The 25,017-nt window shown below is 38.7% G+C and overlaps 1 protein-coding gene across 1 annotated transcript in view; it reads left to right on the top strand.

Annotated features, from left to right (window-relative positions):
- LOC139120018 (gamma-aminobutyric acid type B receptor subunit 2-like) overlaps positions 1–6,943 on the top strand; it is a 43,695-nt gene extending 36,752 nt beyond the window's left edge. Inside the window, exons 10-15 of the mRNA XM_070684021.1 lie at positions 1,902–2,009; positions 3,057–3,179; positions 4,351–4,450; positions 5,036–5,274; positions 5,628–5,789; positions 6,149–6,943. Of these exons, the coding sequence (XP_070540122.1) occupies positions 1,902–2,009; positions 3,057–3,179; positions 4,351–4,450; positions 5,036–5,274; positions 5,628–5,789; positions 6,149–6,211 (795 nt within the window). The 3' untranslated portion in view covers positions 6,212–6,943. The remainder of the gene's footprint in view (positions 1–1,901; positions 2,010–3,056; positions 3,180–4,350; positions 4,451–5,035; positions 5,275–5,627; positions 5,790–6,148) is intronic.
- The last annotated feature ends 18,074 nt before the right edge of the window (positions 6,944–25,017 follow it).

Below are 25,017 nucleotides of genomic sequence, written 5' to 3'. Positions count from 1 at the left end.
GGCATTTTGCGAGAGAATTACTCCGGTCTATTTTTAAAAATTTCAACTAAGAAAGATATAGTCTTGCTTTGTTCAAACTACAACACTCTGATCGTGAGCAATCTGATCAGGAAAACATGAACGGAAGGTATATTGGGATAAAAAAGGAAGCAGCAATTAGACTTCTTTAAATGGAATTGTGACATCTATATCTGCACATTTTAAATGGTTAACTGTTTGGAACGTCACTCTCTGTACTGCAAGCAAGATTTTTGTAAATCCTATTCGTACAACGAAGTTTGAAAAAAAAACGCGTGCAACTCTATCGAGGTTCTGAGCACCGAGAGTCATTACTCACACGATATTATAGTCGTTTCTTCATTCAGTACGGTATAGATATGTCATGGTTTGATAGAATTTACCCTTGAAAAGGGTTTCACGATAATGATCTCCGTATACAAGTTCCAAAGTGAGATAACAGAAGCTGTTGACGTGCGGAAAATTGGCATTTGGGCGCGTTCTCTCGTCAGCCATCGTAGCACGGTGTCCCAAGAATTCTAATGCAATTGTCGTTACAGAGAATCGGATGGGGGATTGGATGGGGTGATACTGGGAAAAAAACCTGTCCAACGAAATGGGATACTTATATCTTTTAGGCAATCGTTAAAGCTGACTGATTACGCCCAAGACTTCTACTTCTGCTTCTGAAGAAAAAAATAGACACATTTCAACATTATTCTCGTTCATTGTATGGCGTATGACACTAGGAAAACACTGGGCTCAATCCTACTTTCTGGTTTGCCTTTGGGACTGTTTCATAATAAATATATTTTCCGTTGGATAATATCAAATTCTGATGCGACTAAGCGCAAACCAGGTAATTCTATACACCCCCAGTTAAGTTGCCTACAGTGTGAGACGTAGATATCTTGGAGCAATAGATGGAAATCAAATTTGTTGAAAACTGATATACCTTCTTCATCACTCATATCGATAGGATGAACAAAATAATTAAAATGTCGTCCGCCCAAACACTTGGGGCAGTTCGTTGGCTTATCTCGCGCATGCGCTTCGTAAATTAATCGTGCACGTCATACGAGACCGTCAAATCGTTTTATATTAGTTCGAACAAAATCAATGGATCACGCTACCTATATTATATATGCTGGGCGTGGGCATAGCAAAGTTTACTTTTATATTTATTAAATTCTTAGCGGAGCATTGAACCGTTTATAAGTTTCATGATTGGAAAGCTGCCATAATGCACATTGAAGATGTCAACAGTTTTGATCTGTCAACCTGACAAACATTCTCTCCGATGTCTGAAAACATTACAGCATGTCATTTGAAAACAGGTGGTTATGGGAGTTGAATAGCCCATAACTCTCTTCCCCTCTGATAATGTCGACTGAGACTCGTTTCTTCCTACCATGCGTTACGACAGGGAGCGCATGTAAGAATAACTCATTTTGTTTCACCACTGACAAAAAATTAGCTGTCCGCGTCCTCGGGCAGCTGTTTGTGCTGTCTTTCAGCAGCTGTTGCCATGCCACTGAACAAAGCAACCCTAAATTAAAGTCATCATTTTGATATTTTTTTGATCAACTTTTGACCTCAGCTGACCTCCCTCAGTTACAAATTAAAAGATGACCGAGTTTTGTTACTGAATAGTTTGGCATTCTCGTATATTTCATGAAACATACGACTAACAAAGGAGAATATTATCCTCTGGGATTCTATATTTGATTAAAGTAACGACCTTGTTACAGACAATAATTGCCATGTTTTATGTTTTCTCTCAATAAAAAAGCAAATTTATCAAGACTATTTTGTTGTGGAAGTAACGAATAATGGATTTTCCGTTTCCACCAGCGATCGATCGAATAAAATTGTAGCATTTTTCCTTTACGTTGTATCAACAGCTTCGGATTTGGATTATGGTTTTCGGATTCACCCTGGCTTTTGGAAGCATGTTCAGCAAAACTTGGAGAGTGCACGTCCTCTTTACCAACAAAAAAATCGAACGAAAGGTGAGAGGGTTCTAGAAAAATTTTCCCGTTCAATTTTATCATATAGGATTTCTAGGTTCGTACAACCTTAAAATATCATCCATAATTTATCACCTTGTCAATGAATCGAGCGAGCCAGATATGCGTTTCAATGCCAATCGAACCCGGAATGGCCTGATTGAATCTATTATCGACCCCCTCCCTCCGAGTATATATATCGTGGATCGTCAATTATTTCAGAATTCAGGGCGTTTTCACAAAATCCGATTTCACTTAACGCGAAATCTAAATTCGCATTAACACACGAAAATTTAGCGTTGAAAATCTAACCAAATATAAACTAATTATTCTTCTATATGTAGTAACTAATTTAGAAGTAATTTCACCTTATTTGTCCCTTCCATGGTCAGGTAGTTATTGCTTTTAGTGTTTATTTGAATGACAACAAATCAACAGTGTGATTAAAACTTAAAGTCATTTCAATGTCAACATTGCCAAGTAATAAATTTTGACGAATTACGACTGTTCTATTTCTATTTTGGTCAAACTCATTACAGGTTCACTTTGTGACTGTCGTTTTCTAAGAACAGAAAAGGTTTGTCTGATATGTCTATTGATAGTAAGAAATAAATTATAGGTTAAGATGAGACTTCTACGGTCCACCATATCATAACTACGCCCCCCCCCCCGGCGATTTTACCTGTGACAGCCATTCCCCATGAAGGGAGCCATTACGCACATGAATATCGTCGAAATGGTTGTTTTTGTTATTACTTTAAAATGTTACGCTTCAAGACAGATAATATTTTGAAGTATACCCATTTTATACAAAAATAAAACCATGGGTCACTAGGTAAGTTTACTAATGTATTGTCGCACGAGTGCTGACAACACGTCTGAATACGATGAAGCATGTGATACAAAATGTTCGATGACTTCGCTGGCCTAGGAATAGGGACTTCTACCTTCTTCCATTTTCCATCCATCGCTTTTTAATAAGAAACATGTATTTTAACTGATACATTTATTTACATCAACATAACGCCCGTATACTTCTTTCTCACGAAGGTTGTCAAGGATGGACACTTATTCGCTATGGTCGGCAGTTTTCTGGCCTTAGATGGCGCTCTACTCGTGACATGGATGTTACTCGATCCACAACGAGTAGTTGTGCAAGTTTTCCCACCAAAGGTAAATTCAAATAGTGTGCATTCAGAGAAAGTTATTGTCTCTACCATTGCTTTTTTCCATTTTCCGAGAATTAGATCATCGATTTTGGTATCAGAACTTTGAAAACAATATATATTACATCTTCTGCGTGCTGACAGTATAGATGAGAAAAACATCTACACATAACCAAACAACTACCATGATAAACTGCAAACCCCAGAACAGCCTGTACAGTACAGTACAGTACAGTACAGTACAGTCTGTACAGTCTAGTACAGTACAGTACAGTACAGTACAGTACAGTACAGTACGGTACAGTACAGTACAGTACAGTACAGTACAGTACAGTACAGTACAGTACAGTACAGTACAGTACAGTACAGTACAGTACAGTACAGTCTGTACAGTATAGTACAGTACAGTACAGTACAGTACAGTACAGTACAGTACAGTACAGTACAGTACAGTACGGTACAGTACAGTACAGTACAGTACAGTACAGTACAGTACAGTACAGTACAGTACAGTACAATACAGTACAGTACAGTACAATACAAGACAGTACACTACACTACACTACAATACAATACAATACAATACAATACAACACACTACAATACACTACACTACACTACAATACAATACAATACAATACAGTACAATACAATACAATACAATACAATACAATACAATACAATACAATACAATACAATACAATACAATACAATACAATACAATACAATACAATTCAATGCAATACAATACAATACAATACAATACAATACAATACAATACAATATGGTACATCACATTTTAGTACAGTACAATACAATACAATACAATACAGAACAGTAGAGTACAGTACATTAAATTGCAAACAATACAATACAACACAATATAAATACAATACAATACAATACAATACAATACAATACACACAATAAATTTTAGTACATTTTAGTACAATAAAATCAGCGTAACGTTAATTTGTTGGTGTGATTCATTACATGGTCAGCCTTATCCTTACTCCAATGAAGCCACAGCATTTATCAAGATTTACATTTTGATTTCATCAATATCTTTTTACAAATGATTCATTCCAAGAGCGAATCCATTTATGCTGTTTACTGGAATCGAGTTCGTTTTGATGTGCATTGAAAAGACATTACGAATCTTCCGTTTTCCTTTATAGGAACACCCAACAGAGGAGGACATACTCTTGGTTCCCAGTTTAGCGACTTGTAAGTCAGTGTATAACCTACACTGGCTGGTCACTATTTATACATTTAAAGGTAACTACAAGTTCAAAGACATTCTGGGAACTTATACATCATATCACACAGTGTGCATGTGATCAAGTATGTTCACAAACTTCGCAGACGCGTGCCTTTTACAGCAAAAGCAAACATGTGAATATGTCGAGATTACATCATAGGAATTTCTCGTCGCATCCATCATATACAACTCTAACAAATGACTGCGGCCATTTTCCCTCCTACGACAGCGCCACCCTACAGAGCATACTAGAGAACTTTCCTGGAGAACATGGAGAACGTAAAGTTCTTTCTCTCATTATTTATCTGTTTACTTAGTGATACTTACTTGTAATACTCCTCGAGGTACAACGCATGCGCACTCTAGTATTTTGTGTCTTCAGATGAGACGAGACAAAATATCTGCCACAAATCTTCGTCCGACGAATGACGAATGAACAAAAATTGTTAAATATATTTGCAAGGTCAGAGAATACTGAAAATAGCTTCGGATCGTTCAGTGACCGAGGAGGTCCCAGCTTAGTTTCAAGTGAGAGCATGTCAATATTTTGCTAGCAAAGTCAGCAAAACGGAACTCAAGGATATCTTATCCCTATTTTTTAGGCATTTTAGTTTTGTTCGGGATATTCCTTGCTTGGGAAACACGCAGGGTGCAGATCCCAGGGTTGAACGACTCCAAACAGATCGGATTCTGTACGTACAACGTCATGGTTATGTCCGTGCTGGGAATTACAATCACAAATATTTTGGATCACAGTCAGGTTGACGTCAAATATGCCATCACCGCTGTCTGCATCATCGTCTGTACCACAGCAACTCTGGCTTTAGTGTTCGTGCCAAAGGTGAGTAGACAAGATAGGGTAGGATGCGTTCATTTAATTAAAGGGGAGGTGATATTTGACGTCAGAGTGTTCCAACGACCAGAAATACATACTCCGTGGGCGTTTCAGTTAGAGGTGAGACCCGAAATAAGATAATGTGGGAAGTGGCTACAGTTCATCGATGTTGTTTTCTGAGTTTGAGCTTTAATTACTATTGAATTATTAATAAAATGAGGCAGAAAAGCTCACCTCATATGCTGACTTCTGTATGTCCACCCATTCTTATGTACAGAAAAAAAAACGAAAGTCACTTTCTGGCGTGCGTTGAGGGCAATGTTTGTGAAAATTTCACGTTCCTCTGTTTTCCTCGGCAGGTGTGGGCAATTCACAGGAACTCGGTGGAAGATATGAGCACGAGATTCAACGCTTCAGCCAATGAACAGTCAACTACCGACGGAACAGTCCATAACGAGATGGACATGCATAAATATAAAGTAGAAATTCTTAAACTCAAAACGCAGGTCGAGCATCTACAGGTAAAAAGACACCAATAACTGCGAAGAGTTGTAACATGTATAGATCGTCCCAGCAAACAAGCGCTAGCTATTCATCACAATTATCAGGTTATAAACGAACGTATCAAATGTGCTAATCCTAATGTTTTTCAGTAGAGGGACTGAGACGAAAATTGCAGATGTCTGGAAGAAATTTGTGAAATCAATGTGATTCAGTCAATGTGTATCTGGTGACAATCCACCATTTGCAGGGGTGAGACTTTGAAAGTTTACACCTTGAGCATTCTCGTCGCATCACACATACTGTTTCACTCACGGTGTGCTTTCGACGGGCGATCTGCCATTTCTCACGTGTAACATTCCTTTCTGTTGCTTTGCAGCGCCAGCTATGGAGTAAAGAGAAAGAGTCGTTTCAAATGGATGCATCGACGTCGGCCCGATGAAATTCCTGATGCCTTAGTTTGCGATGAGCGATGACAGACAACCGGGGGAGTTGGGAGGTGTAACGAGTTGAGTTTTCAAAGCCTGGCATGTCAGTTACCACTATCGCTGACTTTGGGTGGAGGGTTGGTGGCAATTTGTATCGGATACCTGTAATTTGTAATATTCCATAATGGAATAAATATTTACTAGTGCCAACGAGTGTCACAAACAGTGCAATTTTAAGTACTTTTTCGAAGATGAGCATCGCGGTCTATATGTCATGTCGACAAATAAGTGGCACTTTAAACAATTTTCCATATGATTGGCTCCCTTTCGTGAGGGCGCTTTGTTTTCAGAATTTTGCTGTTGTGTGACTTCAATTTCACAATTGACTATTTATGGTTGTTAGTGTGCCGAATTACGGTGTGAATCCGTTAACTAACCTCAAAGATACCGACGACGCACTTTGTACGTTTCTTTCTTTTGTACGTAACAGGAAAAGAGTGTGTATTTGTTTGTTTTTTTAACGTAATTGTTTTTTAAACCTAGAAATAAAATGTTTCAGGGGAGGAATCTTCAACTTTCAGACAATCTGCAGTTTTGTTGATTGAACCAATGTGTCGACTATACTGATAAGTTTTGACTTGCAGTATTAGAGCAGACTAGAGTGAATAAAGCGTCATTTATAACAGTATTTGTATGTGATTATCGAAATTTTCAAATAAACAATTTACGAGATATTTGTTGAAATCAAAAGCCTTTAATCAGTGCCATCTTAACATATGCGTATGTAAGCTTATGTATGTATGTATGTATGTATGTATGTATGTATGTATGTATGTATGTATGTATGTATGTATGTATGTATGTATGTATGTAAGTATGTATGTATGTATGTATGTATGTATGTATGTATGTATGTATGTATGTATGTATGTATGTATGTATGTATGTATGTATGTATGTATGTATGTATGTATGTATGTATGTATGTATGTATGTATGTATGTATGTATGTATGTATGTATGTATGTATGTATGTATGTATGTATGTATGTATGTATGTATGTATGTATGTATTCATGCAGGCATGTTTTATCTATTAGTGCACACAGATACGAATACAGAAATAAGTATGAGCTAACAAACATGAATTTACATAAATACAAATTCAATCGGGAACTACGACTCCTCAGGAATGTGTCGGCGCAGTCGAAGAAATCACCTATCACCGTGTTCATTCAAATGCAGAGACTTTTTATTAAGTGTTTGGCTTTTAAAGGTGAACTGTCAAGGCATCATAAATTTGGGAAAATGTACTGATCATTATTGAAGTTGACAGTTTCACATGTCATGAAGGATGGCTAATCAAAGAATGATCGAACCTGCCATGATACCGTAATGAGACCATTTCAATACTGAAAGAAAGGGTTTCGTGTTCCATTGTATAGATTTTAGGAAGAATATAAAAAGTGTAATTTTCGGATGTGATGTAATGGAAAAGATATGCAGGGCGTAGAAGACACTGGTGTCCTATGAGCGAATATATTATACTTGCATAAAACATGTTTGTGTGTGTGGGGGTGTTGTTTTCATGCCCGGGCCCAGTTATCAGACATTTGTGAAATCCCTATTAACGTAGAATAAGCTTTCTTGGTGTACCTTGTGATGTGTACGTGTCTGGGTGTGTGTTTGTATATGTGAAGATGTACCTGTGAACAAACCTAGGGTCGGAGTTGTCCTGTCGATTTTATTTTCCGGTCATAAAAGAGTGACCGAAAAAATTTAGGGTGAGGGCGCACTGCTTCATGATATTCGTATGCGTGAAAGTGTTATGCCAACCTCCCTTGCTGTGTTCGGCAGATTTTGCTCCAAAGCCAAAAATTTCCTCCACGGTGATCGGCAATTTTTTTCTCCAAAGCTACATATATTATTTTCCTCATAAGAAAACCACAAGTAAATGGCGTCCTCAATCATTGTTTTGCCATACCAATAGTCACACAGTTTGTCTTCTCTGCTTATTTCGATCGTTAATCGAGACTTGCACATTACAAAAGGTGACAAAAAACTAAAATGTTTCTGTAGACGGCCATCCTGAGCTGAAAGCTATATCCTATGCTCACGAGTGACTTTCCTGGAAAAGATAAAAATCACAGGAATCAAAAACAGACTAGCGACAGAATCAAACTTCACACAATTTCCAAGTTACTTGCGCGAAACCATATTCATATCGACTGTTGATGGCGCTGATTTCCTACCATTGACGTAAAAGCGTAAACTACCGACCGAGTATTTCCGGCAATTGTTGGGAATTGAGTTGAGCAACACCGGGCAATCACATGATGAACAAAGTTCATGTTACTCGTCATGTCGCCACGACAAGTCAAATCAAGCCACATGTTACACGTTAGGTTTTCCAATATCGGACTGATTTAAAATCATAAAGTGAAGTACTTTCATTGACATTAAAGTGAGACCTGCTATTTCATTGTGTCAGAAATTTCATCTTGTTCTAACGTGCCGCATTAATTTTATGAACAGAAGTCACTATAGTTTGATGTATGGTATGCATCTTCGTTTAACACGGGCATATGATTTCTATCAGCCGTTCTGGATGCAATCCTGCAATTATGAATATGCAATCGGGCAATTTTGTGAGTTTTGTCGCTTTTTGCGGGTCACTTTGGGTACTAACGTGTCTCGGATGAATTTATCAAACTTTGGCTTAGGTGGTACTCTAGTACTCTTGTGCTCTGATGTACACTGCAACGATAAACCCTCGGTGCACCGGTAGGTTTGTACTTTTATGACACTGGTGGCGCTATTCTATCGCCTGTATGAGTAACTAACGCGCTGTTCAGATATACTCATTCACTCATTTCGATATATTGGGCGTGATTGGGTTCAACTGGAGGACAGTGCATGGTTTCGCTATAGTGTCTTCAATAGATATTCTCGATTGCACAGTAGGAGGTTTACTGAAGATCTGTACTTACAAATTATATAGCATCATAGAGATGAACAGACGCTGTTGTACCTAAACGGTAGCTAGATTGCAGATGGTATATATCAAAGACATGTACTGAGAATTTCTCTTGAATAGAATTTTAGTGCCCCAACCCAAGCGACATTGCACAAAATAATTCCAAAAGCGAGCTTCTGACAGAAGGTGCCTCATATGCGTTCTGTCGCCTGTATAATCGATTCGGTTGTAGTGATTGCAAAACAAACCATGTGCACTTAATTTTTGTGTGTTTCGACAGCTTGACAGCGATAAATAACCTCGCTTTAGCAGTCCACTTTTGTACCGACAGAGCCATGGAGGACTGCTCTATGAGTATTTATTTTTTGTGCCGTGAAATTTTGCGTTTTCATCATCAATATAGATTTAGTTTATAATTTATTGATTTATTTTTACATACGTAGGGACGCTGGGTATTAGCAAGCGAGGACAGGCGAAGGTGAAATATTAGCGACTCCATTGAGAAGTGAGAGCGTGACCTTCAGTTGGATTACGTGACCGACGCGGGTGGAACACGCCTGCTCGCGTCATTTATACAGCAGGCTCGGCTGTCCAGTAGCTGATCATGCCACGACCTTTTCACTTTCCGTTTGCAAGAATGACGTCATCCGAGGTTTAAGTGTCTCTGCTGTAAAAAAAGTGAAGGTCGCAAGAGGATTAAGGCACAGCTCATTAAATTTTGGGAGGGAGTGATCAAAATGGGGGGAAACGTGAAAACCAAAATTGCCAAAAAATTGAAGCTTTGTTGTCTCTGTAAAAACTATACAAATGTCTGTCGACAAAAAGGTGTGGTGTTCTGGGAAAAGGAAAAGAGAATAGAAAACGTCAAATCCTACAATAAGAAAAAGATTGCTTGTCGGCATTCTTAACATACCCTCCCAGCTTCTAATAGTCCATCCATTAGCTTACCCATACAGATTTCAATGGTCTGCTGTTGAGAGGCCATACATAAACCATAATCAACGTGCCAGCTCGCACGAATGGAGGCAATTCGATCTCTCAATGAATGAACTGTAAAATGCTAAAGAAGGTGCTACTTCTCTTACAAGGATCTTAAAACGTCAGAAAAGGGCGATTTACACCTTTTAAGTTCTATAGATAAGCTTTGCTCATTTACTGTTAACTGTGTCTCGTCGGACTTTCTACAGATAAAAATTAATACTGATCTACGTGTACAGAAGTTGCATGAAAGGAACTGATGCGGCTAAGCAATCGTTTACGTTTATAAATCGAATAGGAGAATAGTGTGATTCGATGAAAACCTAGCCTGCTGTCCTTGTCATGCTTTACAAATGAAATTTGATTGATATCGCCGAGACCTATACGCCCCCGGCCATGAAGCAAACCCACCACTATTGTCAGATTTTTTCACTATAGCATTTGATATTTGCTACCCGGTGATTAGAAAATGAGATCATTTGCAAAGAAAAGAAACTGTAACCACTCTTATTATCGTATCGCCGATCATCGTGCAGCCCCGGACAATGCATGATTGGCTGGGAAAATCAATCGATCGGACTCGGGGTCAAAGGTCACATATTTGGGGACTGTAGATATTGCGACTAACATTCTGAAGGTCTGCATTTAGATGACATTTCTTTTAGGGCGTTGTGAAACTGAAAAAACTCTAGAAATGTCTTTTCTTGTACGATCCACCGTCGATAGGGCAAACAAGTCCCAAAAGTCGTCCAAAAAGAAGATGTACTCCTGTACTGGAGGACAAGCTCTTTTTGACTGAGAGCCATATTGAAATCGCCATATGGACTGTAGTCAGACAGCTCCGTCGTGGTTTAGGGGCTATTGTCTCCTCCATCAGTAGCGCTGTGTCATTCAAACAGTTGGCAATCATCCATGCTTGTACAAGAGTGGCGAGGTTGAAGTACATTCTATACATTGCTCACCTGGTCCAGTGTCTTTCGTAATCCCAGCTAATGGCATTTGAGTGATTTCTCATATTTTTTACGGAGCCTCTAATAACAAAAATACTGAAAATATAGGTGTGTCCACTTAACTTATATTGATTGAGATAATGTTGAGTGACATAAACATGGCCTCATAATAATGCAAAACACAGAGGAAGTGCATACGCATCTTTGAACACCCCTCATTCCCTCTAGTATATGGACTCCGTTAAATTTCGGTAACCCTAGTCGTATTTAAGATGCACGATTTCAATGAGAAACGTGTGCTTTCAGATTTTTTTTCTGTTATCTGCGGAAAGGTTCGCCAAGGTGTTTTGGTAACAGCCCTAAAGTGGTCATTCACGACATCTAAGCTCAGTAAAATTGTCAATGAAGTAAAATGATTCTTTAGGTGTGCAAAACATGCCATCAACAAGTGTGGGGTCATAGGTCACTAGAAAATCATATAAGACTAGTCGTGTGACTTGTGATATTTACAGAGAGGGCGGTCGGGAATTTTTATCATGCCATAATTCGTGCAATCATCTTGTCAGTGATAAAGATAATATCGTAAGCAAAGTTATGACAATGACGTAGCGTCGGGAAAAGCTGTTCGCCGGTAGGGCGACTTATAATTCAATGATTTTCGCCGTTAAACGAAATAGACCGTGACAGCAGAACGATTATCGTTAAGAATTTGAGATTTCACCGTGAAGATTATAACTGGCCATGGTACATACAGTTGCCGTTGGAACGTAGAATAGAATATTGCATTGTCATATTGTTTTAAATTCAAAATTGTCTGATCAAGAGCACATTTCACCCGTTGTGTTTCCTATACACAACATGCATAGGGTAAGATACGCATTGAAACCACACAGGCACACACTTATACACATATACACACAGACAGATATGACGCCATTACTTTTATAGAATATAATATATGTGACAATGACACGAAATCGCTTCGAAGACAGGCGTGAAACAGAATAACCGAACGGTCGTGGTTATATAGTAAATTATTCTGCCAGCGTTCATGCTTTGGTCACGTAAACTCACTTTCTGTGAAGACATCCGTACTACAAGGGCTGACGTCAGAAGTGGTTTAAGAGACTGTCTGCATGTCACAAACGCAAACTGTATTTGAACACGTCTTCATATTTATTAAGACAGCAAAACATTCAGTACATGTATTTCTGGTATTTACAATCCCGACATAAGATTTGAAGATAGCTAAACTTGAAGAAGTGTGTTTAATCATTGTACCTGGTTGCATAACTCTCTGGTATTTTAATATAAAGTACATAGGCCGATGGATAAGCATCGGGGCACTTGACACAACAGGGTCATCTTCCGGGTGATATTTTATTATGGATTTTCGGAGTTGAAGAGACAATCGAACGGTTAGCAACGGTGAACGTATCGCTCTTCTGGGCCAGAACTGGACGGGAGGTCAAGCTACGTCGGATACCAACGGCAAGTCCTGGAAAACACAGAACAATATTCCGAATGCTGTCCCTATCTGGGTACGTGTTAATCAATTTATCTGTAGTGTTGGGTTGTGCTATGGCGTGAATCACACTTATAACGTCATATGGTGTGACGTCGATTAGGCATCGTCCGTATGGCAAAACTCACGAAAAGTATGGAAACTTTGTAAAACTGAGTTCCGCCTCCCAAAATGCAAGAGCCGTCTTTTTGTTGCTTGGGTCCACAGGGATTATTTCAAACGTGTATAAACTAACAATTAATCATATTGGTGCTACGATTGTTCATCCAGCGTAGCATACGGTGTCGACGTTTGCGCTCACGCAACGCGGCAAACAGATATTGATAAAATTTAATTAAGATCCGGCTTTCGTTCAGGTGTGTTTTCTAGCAGATGCGACTGGGCCAACACCTGACGGAAACGACCTGTTTCCAGATTTTGTTCGTTTATGTACTCTTCGACGACATATACGTCCTTGCATCTTCTTGTTTTAAGTTTGCTGCATTTGAAAAAAGTAGAGACGCGTAGGCCTAAATGAAAACCTATTGCTTACAAGCGCCCAGTTCGCAGCGATCTTCCCATTGAATCCGCTTTTTATGTTAGATGTGAGTGTGGAACTGCGGCTTTGCACAAATTCCCCCACCAGTATCGCCATTTGCGCTGTATTTCCCCCTACTCTTGTCGAAGGAGGTGTCGGAAACTGGTGTACTGGTGTAAATGCGGCATGAAATGATGAAGAATTTCTCCTGAAGTGACTTGTGTGTTATAGCATTTCCAGAAATAAGCAGATCGCCGCCTGCAGCAGGATAAGTAATACGAGCATTAGCGAATTGTATCCAGAATAAATTTAATGTAACACGAAAATAGACATCATACAATGATTAAATCCTGGATCAGACCACGATCATACCAGCAAGACACGTTCGTGATTTGAAACAGACTGTCTGTGAGATCGCATGCTTTACTATAGGTATGCCTTTTCACATTTGCCGTCAGTGAAGCCATCTAGTTCCTGGCCGGTCCCGGGGCGCAATTTCCAGCAGAGCACCACTAAAGGTGGCTGACGCCCACGTTAAACGATAATCTCTTGCCGGTATGCCTTCAAAGCAAGGACTCGGCCTACTCCTCCTTCGGATGAGATTGTACGCTACTTGACAATCCACCCGGACAGTGGTGAGGTTTCACACGGTAAAGTGCGCTCCACAAGGGAGTTAGTAAGTTGAGGTAGGCAGCGGAGATCTGCTCGGTAAACTGCGCGCCACAAGTAAGTTTAGTCATGGTGATGGTAGTGGAGATCTTCACTTGTACCTCCGTGGTTCAGTATAGGCTCGAGAACTATAGCTGCAAATTATTCAACAGCACAGAAAATCGAGCGTCCTGTTTTCACTTGTACCTCCGTGGTTCAGTATAGGCTCGAGAACTATAGCTGCAAATGATTCAACAGCACAGAAAATAGAGCGTCCTGTTTTCATTAAACCCATTGTCTACTTTAAACTATTTTCAATTCCCTTTCAACACAGCCAGAAGAACTGATTCTTGGAGCCAACCCGTGATACACTTTTATTGCATATTTGTGTTACGTATCTGTGGGAGGAATTTTAAGGATGAAAATGAAACCTAATATTTGTCTTGGAGACGTACGTATCAATGGGAAAACGCTCGCACTCTATGCGAATTTAGACTTTTTGTAAAATACCTGGAGAATTGGCAAGTACTCTACGCCAATATGCAAACCAGATGAGTGTCAGGTTAGAACACTTGTTGCTCTCTCAAGCGATGGACAATTTTGCTCCGCGTGCACTACAAATGATCCCCGGTTTGCTTATTTGTGTCATCCTTACCAAAATGACAAGATGAATCAAAGACTCTTTGAGTCATGAAAAGCAGCATCACCTAGAAAATAAAGTCAATCTAAAAAACGCAGATTTTCTCGAAAATTGAGTCCAGTTACTCCACTTTACAATACCCATACACAAATGATATGGCTTTGGGTTCTCCACACACACAAATAGCTTTCCCGTGGAATACACGGTGTATCTCGACTTTTTAGCAAAACTCCTCCTTACTTCCTCCCTCTCCATGTAAAAAGATCTCCAAAGTTTCGAAAAATGCAAAGTTCGAAACAATCGAATGCCTGTAGTCTAACAGGTGTAAAACTTTTTTAAGGAGATCATGACCTAAAACGAACGAACAGCTACCACAGGTACTTTAAAACAGTGATCAAAGAGAATACAACAAAATTGACGCCGATGTATTGCTTAGAATGAAGATATATCCAGATATACCAAGATTAGATTTTGTTTTAAACACTCTTGCAGATGATAGATCCACACTGCTTCGAAAATTTCAGAAAAAGACGAATTACCGAATATTTGAAATATTTTGGCTCAATGTATGTTGTTTTTCGTTTGAATTTTGGCCTCAGTATCGAGACAAGACGATTAACTTGCTAACAGTACATGGTTGGCGTTGACAGAAAACCAGATACGTATACCAAGATATTCATGAAGAATTATTCGTATTTTTGGTCTCTGCTGCATTTGTTACCAGCTCCTCGTTCGCGAATTTTTTTTTACTATTCATTGTAAATTATATCTATAGAGTGGCATCACATTTTTTTTATTTCGAGCTGAGTATGATCTCATCTTAATTTCTATACCATGACTATAGATAAACATGACCATACCGTGCGTGTACCAGTTTATACACATACATACGTAGAATCTAAAAATATAATGTGCACAATATCTTCATATGTGATTTCTATATTTAACAGGGGCGGAGTTGCTAAAATCTAACCCGCGGTTTTGATCGAAGTGTGTTTAATCAATTCGACAATATATCATGAACCGTTGAACGGATTACAAATAGGTTACGAGTACTGTGTAGACATACCATTCAATTTCTCATAAATGCGCTCAAACTTCCTATTCATTGACTGCGCATGCGTGTGAAACTGAAAGAAAAACTCACGATCAACACTGTTTTCATGAAATTCATGACATTCTAGTAGAGCACTTCTACAACAAGGTATTCTGGTCTGAAAATATTTGAATTGCAAATTTCATCATATCATTCCATCCGATTCATATTTTGCTGATCGGTTCATACACGGAGTTCAATCTTATGCGAGCCATATGGTGGGTTTTGTATGTTCCATATGCACATTGAGTTTTAATTTATACAGCGCCCTAAAAAGAGATTGTACGAATCGAAGAGACAGACAAGGTTTTTAGTTCAGGATACTTTTTCTTTTCAAATGAGTTCTTTATTCGCAGGGCATAGATTTCAACGTATATTGATTCACATTTATTTTTGTTCAAGTAACCAGAAGGTAATAAGGCAGTTAGCCACTGAGCTATATATACATGTACAATGTCGAAAATGACTTGACTTCTATTCCCAGGCCCTCTACCATGATTTTTCATTTTTATATAACACATCACAAAGATAGGTACAAGTTTTGTGTAAGCTAAAAACCACGGTAGTTGTTACTTTTGACTTCATTTTAGCTTTTCCGTTTCATGTATCAAATACTCTTTCGTGGTCTACTTCTACAGAAACAATTTGAAATACTCAGGCTGCACTCGACTTGTCTGCATACAGTTTGTGTGTGTGTAACTTGTATTGTGGAGATGTGTCTTTACGTCCGATATAATTCATTCATTTTCACAAACGGAAATGTCATTTTGGAAATACTGGAGATTTTGTTTCGCTCAAAGCTATGGCTGAAAAAGCCAAAAACTTCTGTGTCTGTCAGATATGATTTTACAGGTTTCAGCGATTATTCAATTCCAATTTGCCTTCAAAGAAATATGGAGTCGACTCACATCGAAGCATTGTCGTTTCCTTTCAAAGTAGATAATTATCTAAAACATTCGTCTAAAAGTGGCCCAAGAGGGTCCTTGAGCAAGTAATGATGATGTACAACAATCCATTCCTCAACAGCTGGCTGCGTGATTAGCATTATTTTTTCTCTGTTTGAAGAAAGAAACAATCTTGCCTTTTTTATCTAGAAATATAGCACGGCGACACCATTATTGAATACACTTTTCAATCAGAGATGGTTTTCGAACAGGGTCTTTTGTGAAAAATCAAAGAAAAGGGCAAGATAACAATGATTTCTACATATTCAAGTGGATTGAATCGACAGACAAGGCATGATCATAGGCAGTCGTCTACCTTTAGAAGGTCAAGGTATAATTTTCATTGACTATAATTTAATTATGATTTACTTGACTAACAATACTGTCCAAAAAGAGACTCTGTCCCTATAAACAGTCGTGTGCGTCATCTCTGATATTGTATTATGATACTTTGCCTAATACAGACAACAACAAAGTGAGCATGTGATAGTTTTATCCCCATCTCATTGCTCAAAAAATCATATGCAGTTATTATGTCACTGTGATCACTATTGCGACATTCTTCTATTACTATTGTTAAAAATACTTAAACATAACCATCATAATCGTCGCCATTGCCAGCACAAACCATCATCATCATTGCCATAATCATCGTCTACATCATCATCATTTGCAACTGGATTTGTCAAAGCAACATTCACCAATATTTGAAGTTTTCAGTCGATACTGATCGTTTAATGTGTTCAGTATTGCACATACAAATTATTTGAAAGTTTATTCCAAATTCAATGGAAAAATTTGGTCAGTAAATGACGTTTTTCCATATTGCGGTTCACGCATAGACTCTATAGTATGTTTCGCAGTAAAATATTAAATGTTGTGTTAATCACAAACATTAATACTTATACCTATTAAGCCTGCGTAAAGCAAAAAAGGGTATGACTGTTTTACGTGTTTATGTTACTCCTCTTTGGTGTTACAATAAGAGCACGTCATGATTTAGTTCGGCGGTAGGCAAAAAGTAAGCTTTTGTGATGCAGGTTTAACAACCCCTTTAAGTCCTTCACTTCCTCAAATATTCAAATCTGATGTAGGGATGTGGGTTTTTTTGCAACCGTTGTATGCTATTTCCTGTGCAATGCTCGACCCTCTCTACCGTGGAAATACAGACCATAGAACGATCGAGAAAGAGACGGACACACCCTGTATTTGATTGTATCACATTGCCAGGAGGGTTGCAACATGTTCTTTGACCTCTCTCTCTCTCTCTCTCTCTCTCTCTCTCTCTCTCTCTCTCTCTCTCTCTTTTATAGGCTTATAGATATTAAATGTTAAGGAAGAAACATTAGATTCCTTGGAGATGGTTGAAGGAAATGGGATATCAACATTTTTTTTACAATTTTAACACAGTGAAGGTGATGCATCTTTTCAATGAGGAGCGTGCAAATGTCAATATTTTCATTTGTGCAACATAATCTTACATGGCCTCAAATTTCGCGCACTTAAAATTTTATACGTTATAGGGTAATACTCGGTGGATGACTGAAATCAATATCAATATATATTATAAATAGATTAAATATATATGAAAAAAGGTCAATGAAAAACTGATAGACTGTGAAAACTCAAAGGACGGGTGGGCGTGGGAGGCAGTATTTGTCTCAACGGTAGATTTTGTGATGCAGATGCCAAAGCTAGCAGCACTTTATATAGTTACTCATTCCTGCGCAAAGTGAATTCACAATATTTTGTACATTAAAGCTGTAAACTACTGAAGAAGTGCATGTGGACCCAATCTCTAAATATCAAATAGCGAAAGTTGCTATTCTGAATGTTATAATACTGTAAAGTCGACCACTATTGAAGCGGGGGGGGGGGGGGGGGCTAACTGAGAATAGAACTTACGAATAAACTACGTATAGTATGCATAAAGGTCAACTTCAACTAGGATCAATTATTATTTGTTGGGAATAAAATTGTGCTGCAATAGGCGGCAGGTCAAAATATCAAGATCGATTCTCGACACTAAACTTCATGATCATCTAAAGGGTGGTGGCAGCAGATTACTTTCCCATTTTGTGATTTTACAACAAATTATATTTCTTCTTGCATGGCCGACAATTTTTCCTACCCATCCATCAGCCCCCAGTCCCACCCTCAATCAAATGTTGCTCCCCTCAGCAACAATTGTAAGGAGATGGTCTGCGAGAAATCCCTCCATCTTTTGTTCACTGGTCACTGGTCATTGGTATTGATGGAGACGGTGTAGATCCACCATGTGGCATTACGCTTTGCGGTGATCGATCATCTGACAGGTAATGAGTGCCTCAAAAATCAATCAGCAGTTATTATTTTTGGCCACGGAACTGTTCGGTTTAAATACAAACAACGGTGATATGTTTGATGCGCGTGTCTGTAGGTTGTAAGCCCAACGGTGATATGTTTAGTCTGTTTAGTGCGCGTGTCTGTAGGTTGTAAGCCCTACATCTGAAAATTATGATGTGCGTAAGGACGATGAAGAAATTTCACCGTTGACACTTTCAATAAAAGGAGGGGGGTTAAAACTTAGCACGAACTACCCCCAAAATTGACGGTGTTGTCCCTGAAAGGTTCTCTATGCAGCTGTTCAAAGATTCTCGCAATAAATCCTACATTGGTGTCATCGGTGACATATGAAGTACGCTTTACTTACAATCAGACAGGTTCATGCATTGCTATGTCCAGCAAGGGGCCGACACTTTTTCATCCGACGAATATTTTTGGTCGGCACGTTGCGTTGCGTCCACCTTAGGCCTAATAGTGGCTTTGTAGTCACAAATACCGACGAGAAAGAGGCTTTCTGTTTACAGGAAGGCGTTTTATTATTTGCAGAATTACCGCCACCCTAAGAACCCTCTTCCGTACCACTTTTGAACAGGGCAGATAACATAGCCACATGTTTTGGACATCCTCAAGCTCGCGATACATGCGTGATACCAACGTGCAAGTCCCATGAGCGGCGATTGACGTCACATCACAACCACATGCAAATCATTTGCGTCCCACATAGCTACTACAGTAACTCGCTTGTAATTGTAACCTAGCTCTGCACATGCGTACACCATGAAGATGTGTGCCAAAGTTTAGGTGTTCTCTGTCAGGGTTGGGGAGCGAGGTGAGGAGACTACAGCCTATTTTCGTTTTGACATTTATTTTATTTAAAGGTTGACTTTCCCCGACCATACGTCCAGCGATAATGTCACATATTTGAAAATTGACTGATCAAGTCTGCGCGCTATCTACAAGGCTATCGCTTTTATTTTATTTATGTTATTTAACTCTTGTTTAACGAGGGTAGTCTGGTAGGCCAAAAAAAAAATATGTGCTGTTCCGATCACATGGTTTTCAAAAATAGGGTAGGTAGGTAGGGAATTTTTTTTTTTTTTTCATTTTTTTTTTTATTTCTCAATGTGCATTTTTGTACGCGTTCAAACACACTACCAGTGAACAATTTCCTCATGAAACACTCAAATTAAATACCGATATATAAAAAAAAATATTCATCAGTAGAATTGAAGTGTGTGGTTTATTAGACTGTCACGGAAATGTATATGGCTGAATTACGATTCTTTGACAGGAAAATGAACTGTTTATCCACAGGTAAATCCTCAGCTTTTTGCAGTCACTCACAAGAAAAACACACATACTTTACGTTGAAGTTGTTTGTAGCCTCGTCAACCTGTATATTTGTCTGCTATACTTCCAACCACGGCCCAGCAGCATCACTGGCACATTCAACTCGAATAGAGTACATTTTACATTCAGAAAAACCTGGATGGTGTTCCTCCAAAATTTCTTCGAATGTTTGGTTCTGTTTAACAGAAGACAAAATCGACCTTTCTTCTTCGCCATGATCGCTTTGCGAAACAAAACTGAGTACACGTTAAGTCCATCACGAGTCACCATTTTGTTTGAGACGAGGCCTGCTATAAGTAGGGATACCAGGCCCTTTTTGTTCTTGGTTAAACTTACTTGAATTGTATGTTTTCTTGAAGATCTTGTCTCAGGATTTAAAAAACTGTTTGAATGATGTTCTATCTTGTCTACTTCCAGGGTTATGATTTAAAAAAAATTAAAATATGCTCATTTTTTTTGACAAATGGTCAAAAAATTTCAACATATGGCTAAGGTCATTTTGTGGGTATCCCTATGAAAAATATAGTTGTATAATAATATTGATTCTCTAACTAATCTGCTTTAAAATACTTTTTGTGCAATATTATTACGTATTATTGAGTACGGTATAAGGAGCTTTTGTTTTCTTTACACAGAGACATGAAAATGCCAAAATTTTGTGAGACAGAGTGAAAATTGGACGGCACTGTGTATACTACCAGTCAAAAAGCTATTTTTCGCCATTTTCAAACTACTTTAACTTTCAGAGTTTTTAAGCTAGCTCTGTCAAATTTTGAACACTTTAATATTGAGAGATAATGCAAAGAATACATGCATTTTAGATTTGTAAAATTACTTGAAGTTTGTATTTGAGATACACTGACAATCAAGGAGAGCCAAAAAATGTTGGACGGAATGTCAGTAAAAATAGCCACTTTTCCCCATTTTCAAACAGCTGTAACTCTCAGAGTTTTTACGCTAGCTGTACCAAATTCTGGACAGTTAAACTTGAGTAATAATAAAAAGAATAAATATATTTTAGATCTGTAAAATTTCTTAAATGTTACATTTGAGAAATTCTGATATTAAAAAAAACAAAAAACATAGGAATATGAATAAAATGTCATTGTTCAACTGATCAACTCACAGTACAGAATAACCCCCCTGGAGCTGTCCTTTTTTACACAAGAATATTACTCCCCCCCCCCCAAAAAAGCTGTCATCTTGTTGTACTCAATTTTCCTTTAGCATTGAAATCTAGAGTCAGGGTTATGATTTTTTTCCTTTCCTTTCCTTAGATTTTTCATTCTCTCTTCATTTGCCCGTCTTTCAACTTGTCTTGTTTATCAATTCCCGATTCCTGCACTACCCCTGTCTGTCACTTTCCCCAGTTTACGTTAATGCTGTTTAAAAATAGGTTGTTTACATCGCATGCTGACTTTATTCCCATACATCATTGAAAGAGTATTCATTTCTGTTGTCAAATATCATTTGTAAATTTTGTGTAACATCAACAGATGAAAATGAACACAGTTTAATGTTCGCAAAACTACCAGGCTGAGGGTTAACGTTTGAAAACAGCTGATTGTAGCGTTGGCAGTTCAACGAAGTACGTACGTACGGCAAATTCACGGTAAATTCCGAACGCACAGACTTTGAAACTACTCAGAACTGACCTTAACACACAGTTTTTGGTGTACGGGTTTATATTTTAATGATAGAATGACTATAAAAAGTAAAATTGACCAAAATTTTGCTCGATTCACTATCACAAAACACTTCCGGGCTTTCACTGGCCTGCATGTGGCCGCGCTGTGCATGGCGCGGTTCGGAAATGACAACAAGAATGTAAATGAAAGATTACATCAGAAAACGGCCATGAAAATGCTTCAAACTTTCCACAAATTGAATATAACAGTTGCTGTTTGGTATACTAACTCCGATCACTGAAAATTGTCCCTGCATTTTAGCGACAACCTACCTACAAAACGCCGTTTAGGCACTGAACAACATACTGTAACGAGCCATTCCATTCTAACATAGGAAGTAGTGGCCTGACAAATGTGCGTGCCGCAGTACGGCACGCTGTATGGCGAAAAATAATGTTTGATTTTGAGCGCTAAAATGACACAATTTTTTTTCTTTATTTTCAAAAAATATCCCATGGTAGGACGAGCAGTTGAATTGGAATTTTTTTATCGAAAATTTTATTGAATTAGACCTAATACTTTTTTGAGATATAGCAGTTTGAAAACCGGAAACCGTTCAGTGTGCAACAACTGTCAGTGTCATGTCGCAAGTTTTCATATGAGCGTCTGGCCCTACTATAAGAATGACGTATTAGTTCTCGCGTGATTCACGCGATTTGTCATAGTTCTCGTGTGATTTCATGCGTTTCACGTTTTTTCATATCGTTATTTTTACTTCCGGGTTTACGAGGCTCTAAAAAGTTTAGGGTCGGGGGGTTGAAATTGGGGTAGGTCGGGTTATCGGAACAGCACATATTTTTTTTTTTGGCCTAAGCTTCAGTAAAGATGCTTATCTTACCCAGAAAGGTGGCTGTCAGCGAGCAGCGGATTATGAAAGGCCTAACTAGCTTCTAATTAATAAGCTTACCTGTATTAGAACGCACCGGTTACTGTTTTGTATTGTCACAACCGAATTCAGATTGGGAAACTTTTAATATTATCTCCTAAAATAAATTTTCATGTAAAACAAATTTACACTTACATAATAAATTACATTTAGGACTACATAATAAATTACATTTACATAATAAAATATAGTCCCTTTCAATTTGTCAGTTCGATGCTAGAGTCATACTTGTAAGCTTACTAGTATACAAGGAGTGCGATCTCGAGTAAACATATGATACATGCGTTCTATAAACTTGAAGAAAACAAAAGTAGTTTTCAGGGGGGGGGGGAGGAAAGATAAGCTTAGGTATGCGAGAAGTATACACATCGTTCACCGAGAGACCTGTTGTCGATGCACAGTCACTCCTGGGACGATACATGCGACTAACTCTGGAAATGGGTCTAGCTGATGCTGGCCAGGCTGCAGGCATGGAGCAAAGAGGTAGGCACGCTGACGAGAAGAAGCAAGAAGACTCACTTCCACCACCCCCCACCCCCCCCCCCCCCCGGCGGCTTCCATTTGCGCGCGCCGAGAGACCTGTTGTCGATGCACAGTCACTCCTGAGACGATACATGCGACTAACTCTGGAAATGGGTCTAGCTGATGCTGGCCAGGCTGCAGGCATGGAGCAAAGAGGTAGGCACGCTGACGAGAAGAAGCAAGAAGACTCGCTCCACCACCCACCCCCACCCCCCCCGGCTTCCATTGCGCGCGCCTCCCTATGAGGTCTCTTTCTTAGCTACACACCTCGAGATGATCGCGCGCACAGTAGGCCTACACAGTCGCTTGTGATTATGACGTTTTATGTATTCAGCCCTTTCCCCATTAGGGGAGAACCATTTGATTTTTGGGGGGGGTATGGAGGAAATGGGTATGGGAGCAAATTTTTTTTTCCTGTCACAGTGACAGCAATTTTTTTTTTCTACTGTCAGAGCTGCATCAATTTTTTTTTTTCAAATGGAGTAGCAATGCAAATTTTTTTTTCTTTGTCATCAAGTTTGTGATGCGTTGTATATAAGGGAGCCGTCATTATTTACGGCCTGAAACTCAGAAATTTTGAATGACAGAGTTTTCACTAGGATATCTGACCGGGCAGAATTTGAAAGTACAGGGGGAGAACATGCGAGAGGCTGAGGGGGAAAGTGTCACAGGGGCTTTTCCCTATCTTGCATGGAAATTTTTAAGATATTGATGTGTGCAATGATGCAGTCTGATGCAATCTGAGAGGTGTTTTTTAATTTTTTTACTAAGTGAAACTGTTAGAACACCCCAAGGGGGAGAGCACGAGAGGGGGTTTCCCCCTCTCGTATTGGAAATTTTGGGAAATTGATGTGTTTAATGGTGCAATCTGAGAGGACTTTCAGGTTATTTTGCACTCTGTAAAACTGTTTGAAAATGACATTGAACACTGCAATATTTTTTTACGTTTTTTGCATGATCAGTGTTTGTGTCACAATATTCAACAACCAAACAATGACAATACAATTTGTGAAAACAGTTCTGTTTGCCAGAGACTGAAGATAAATAAATATACAGGAACGGAAATCTGTGACCTTCTTGTGTCATTTCTCCAGCTGCCAGCTTCTAATGAAAAACATGAATATGGTATGTTTAACTGTCAAAATGGTCATTGAACTGAGGTAAATGAGAACATGTTTCTGTGATAATAAAGGATGAATTCACAACAGTTCAGTTTTGTCCTAGATCCTGTGAAAATTTTGAGAAATTGATGTGCGCCACGGTGCAGTGTGTAGTGCAATCCGACAGGTATTTTAAATTTGTCTTTTACCAGTAAAACTGTCAGAAGACCCAAGGGGGGAGGAGAGCACGAGAGGGGGTGCCCTCCTCTCGCATTGAAAATTTTGAGAAATGGATGTGTGCAATGGTGTAATCTGAGATGTGTTTCAATTTATTTCGCCAAAAAAAAATTGAGTAACCCCGCCCCCTTCTTCCTCTCCACATTTTGAGTAACGCCCCCCTGAAGTTTTCAATTTTTTTAGTGACCCCTCCCTTGTTATTTCATTATATTTGTTGTTCCTCAATTTTTCATTGTCAACTTGTACATCTTCCTAATATATTTATATTGAGAGAATAATATATTGATTTTAACACTAGTTTATTGACTCCTGTCTTGTGTTTTAAAATTTTCACAATTTACAGAAGTCAAAAAGTCCCCTTTAGATAGTGCCTATGCCATTGAGATATTGCAACAGAAATCCTGAAATATGATTTCTTGGGTCAGAAAAGGGAAGGA

The sequence above is a fragment of the Ptychodera flava genome, chromosome 20, assembly GCF_041260155.1.
Source record: "Ptychodera flava strain L36383 chromosome 20, AS_Pfla_20210202, whole genome shotgun sequence".
NCBI classification, from domain to species: domain Eukaryota; kingdom Metazoa; phylum Hemichordata; class Enteropneusta; family Ptychoderidae; genus Ptychodera; species Ptychodera flava.
The sequence above is the reverse complement of the archived record's forward strand: the minus strand, read 5'-3'. Positions and strand labels throughout refer to the sequence as shown.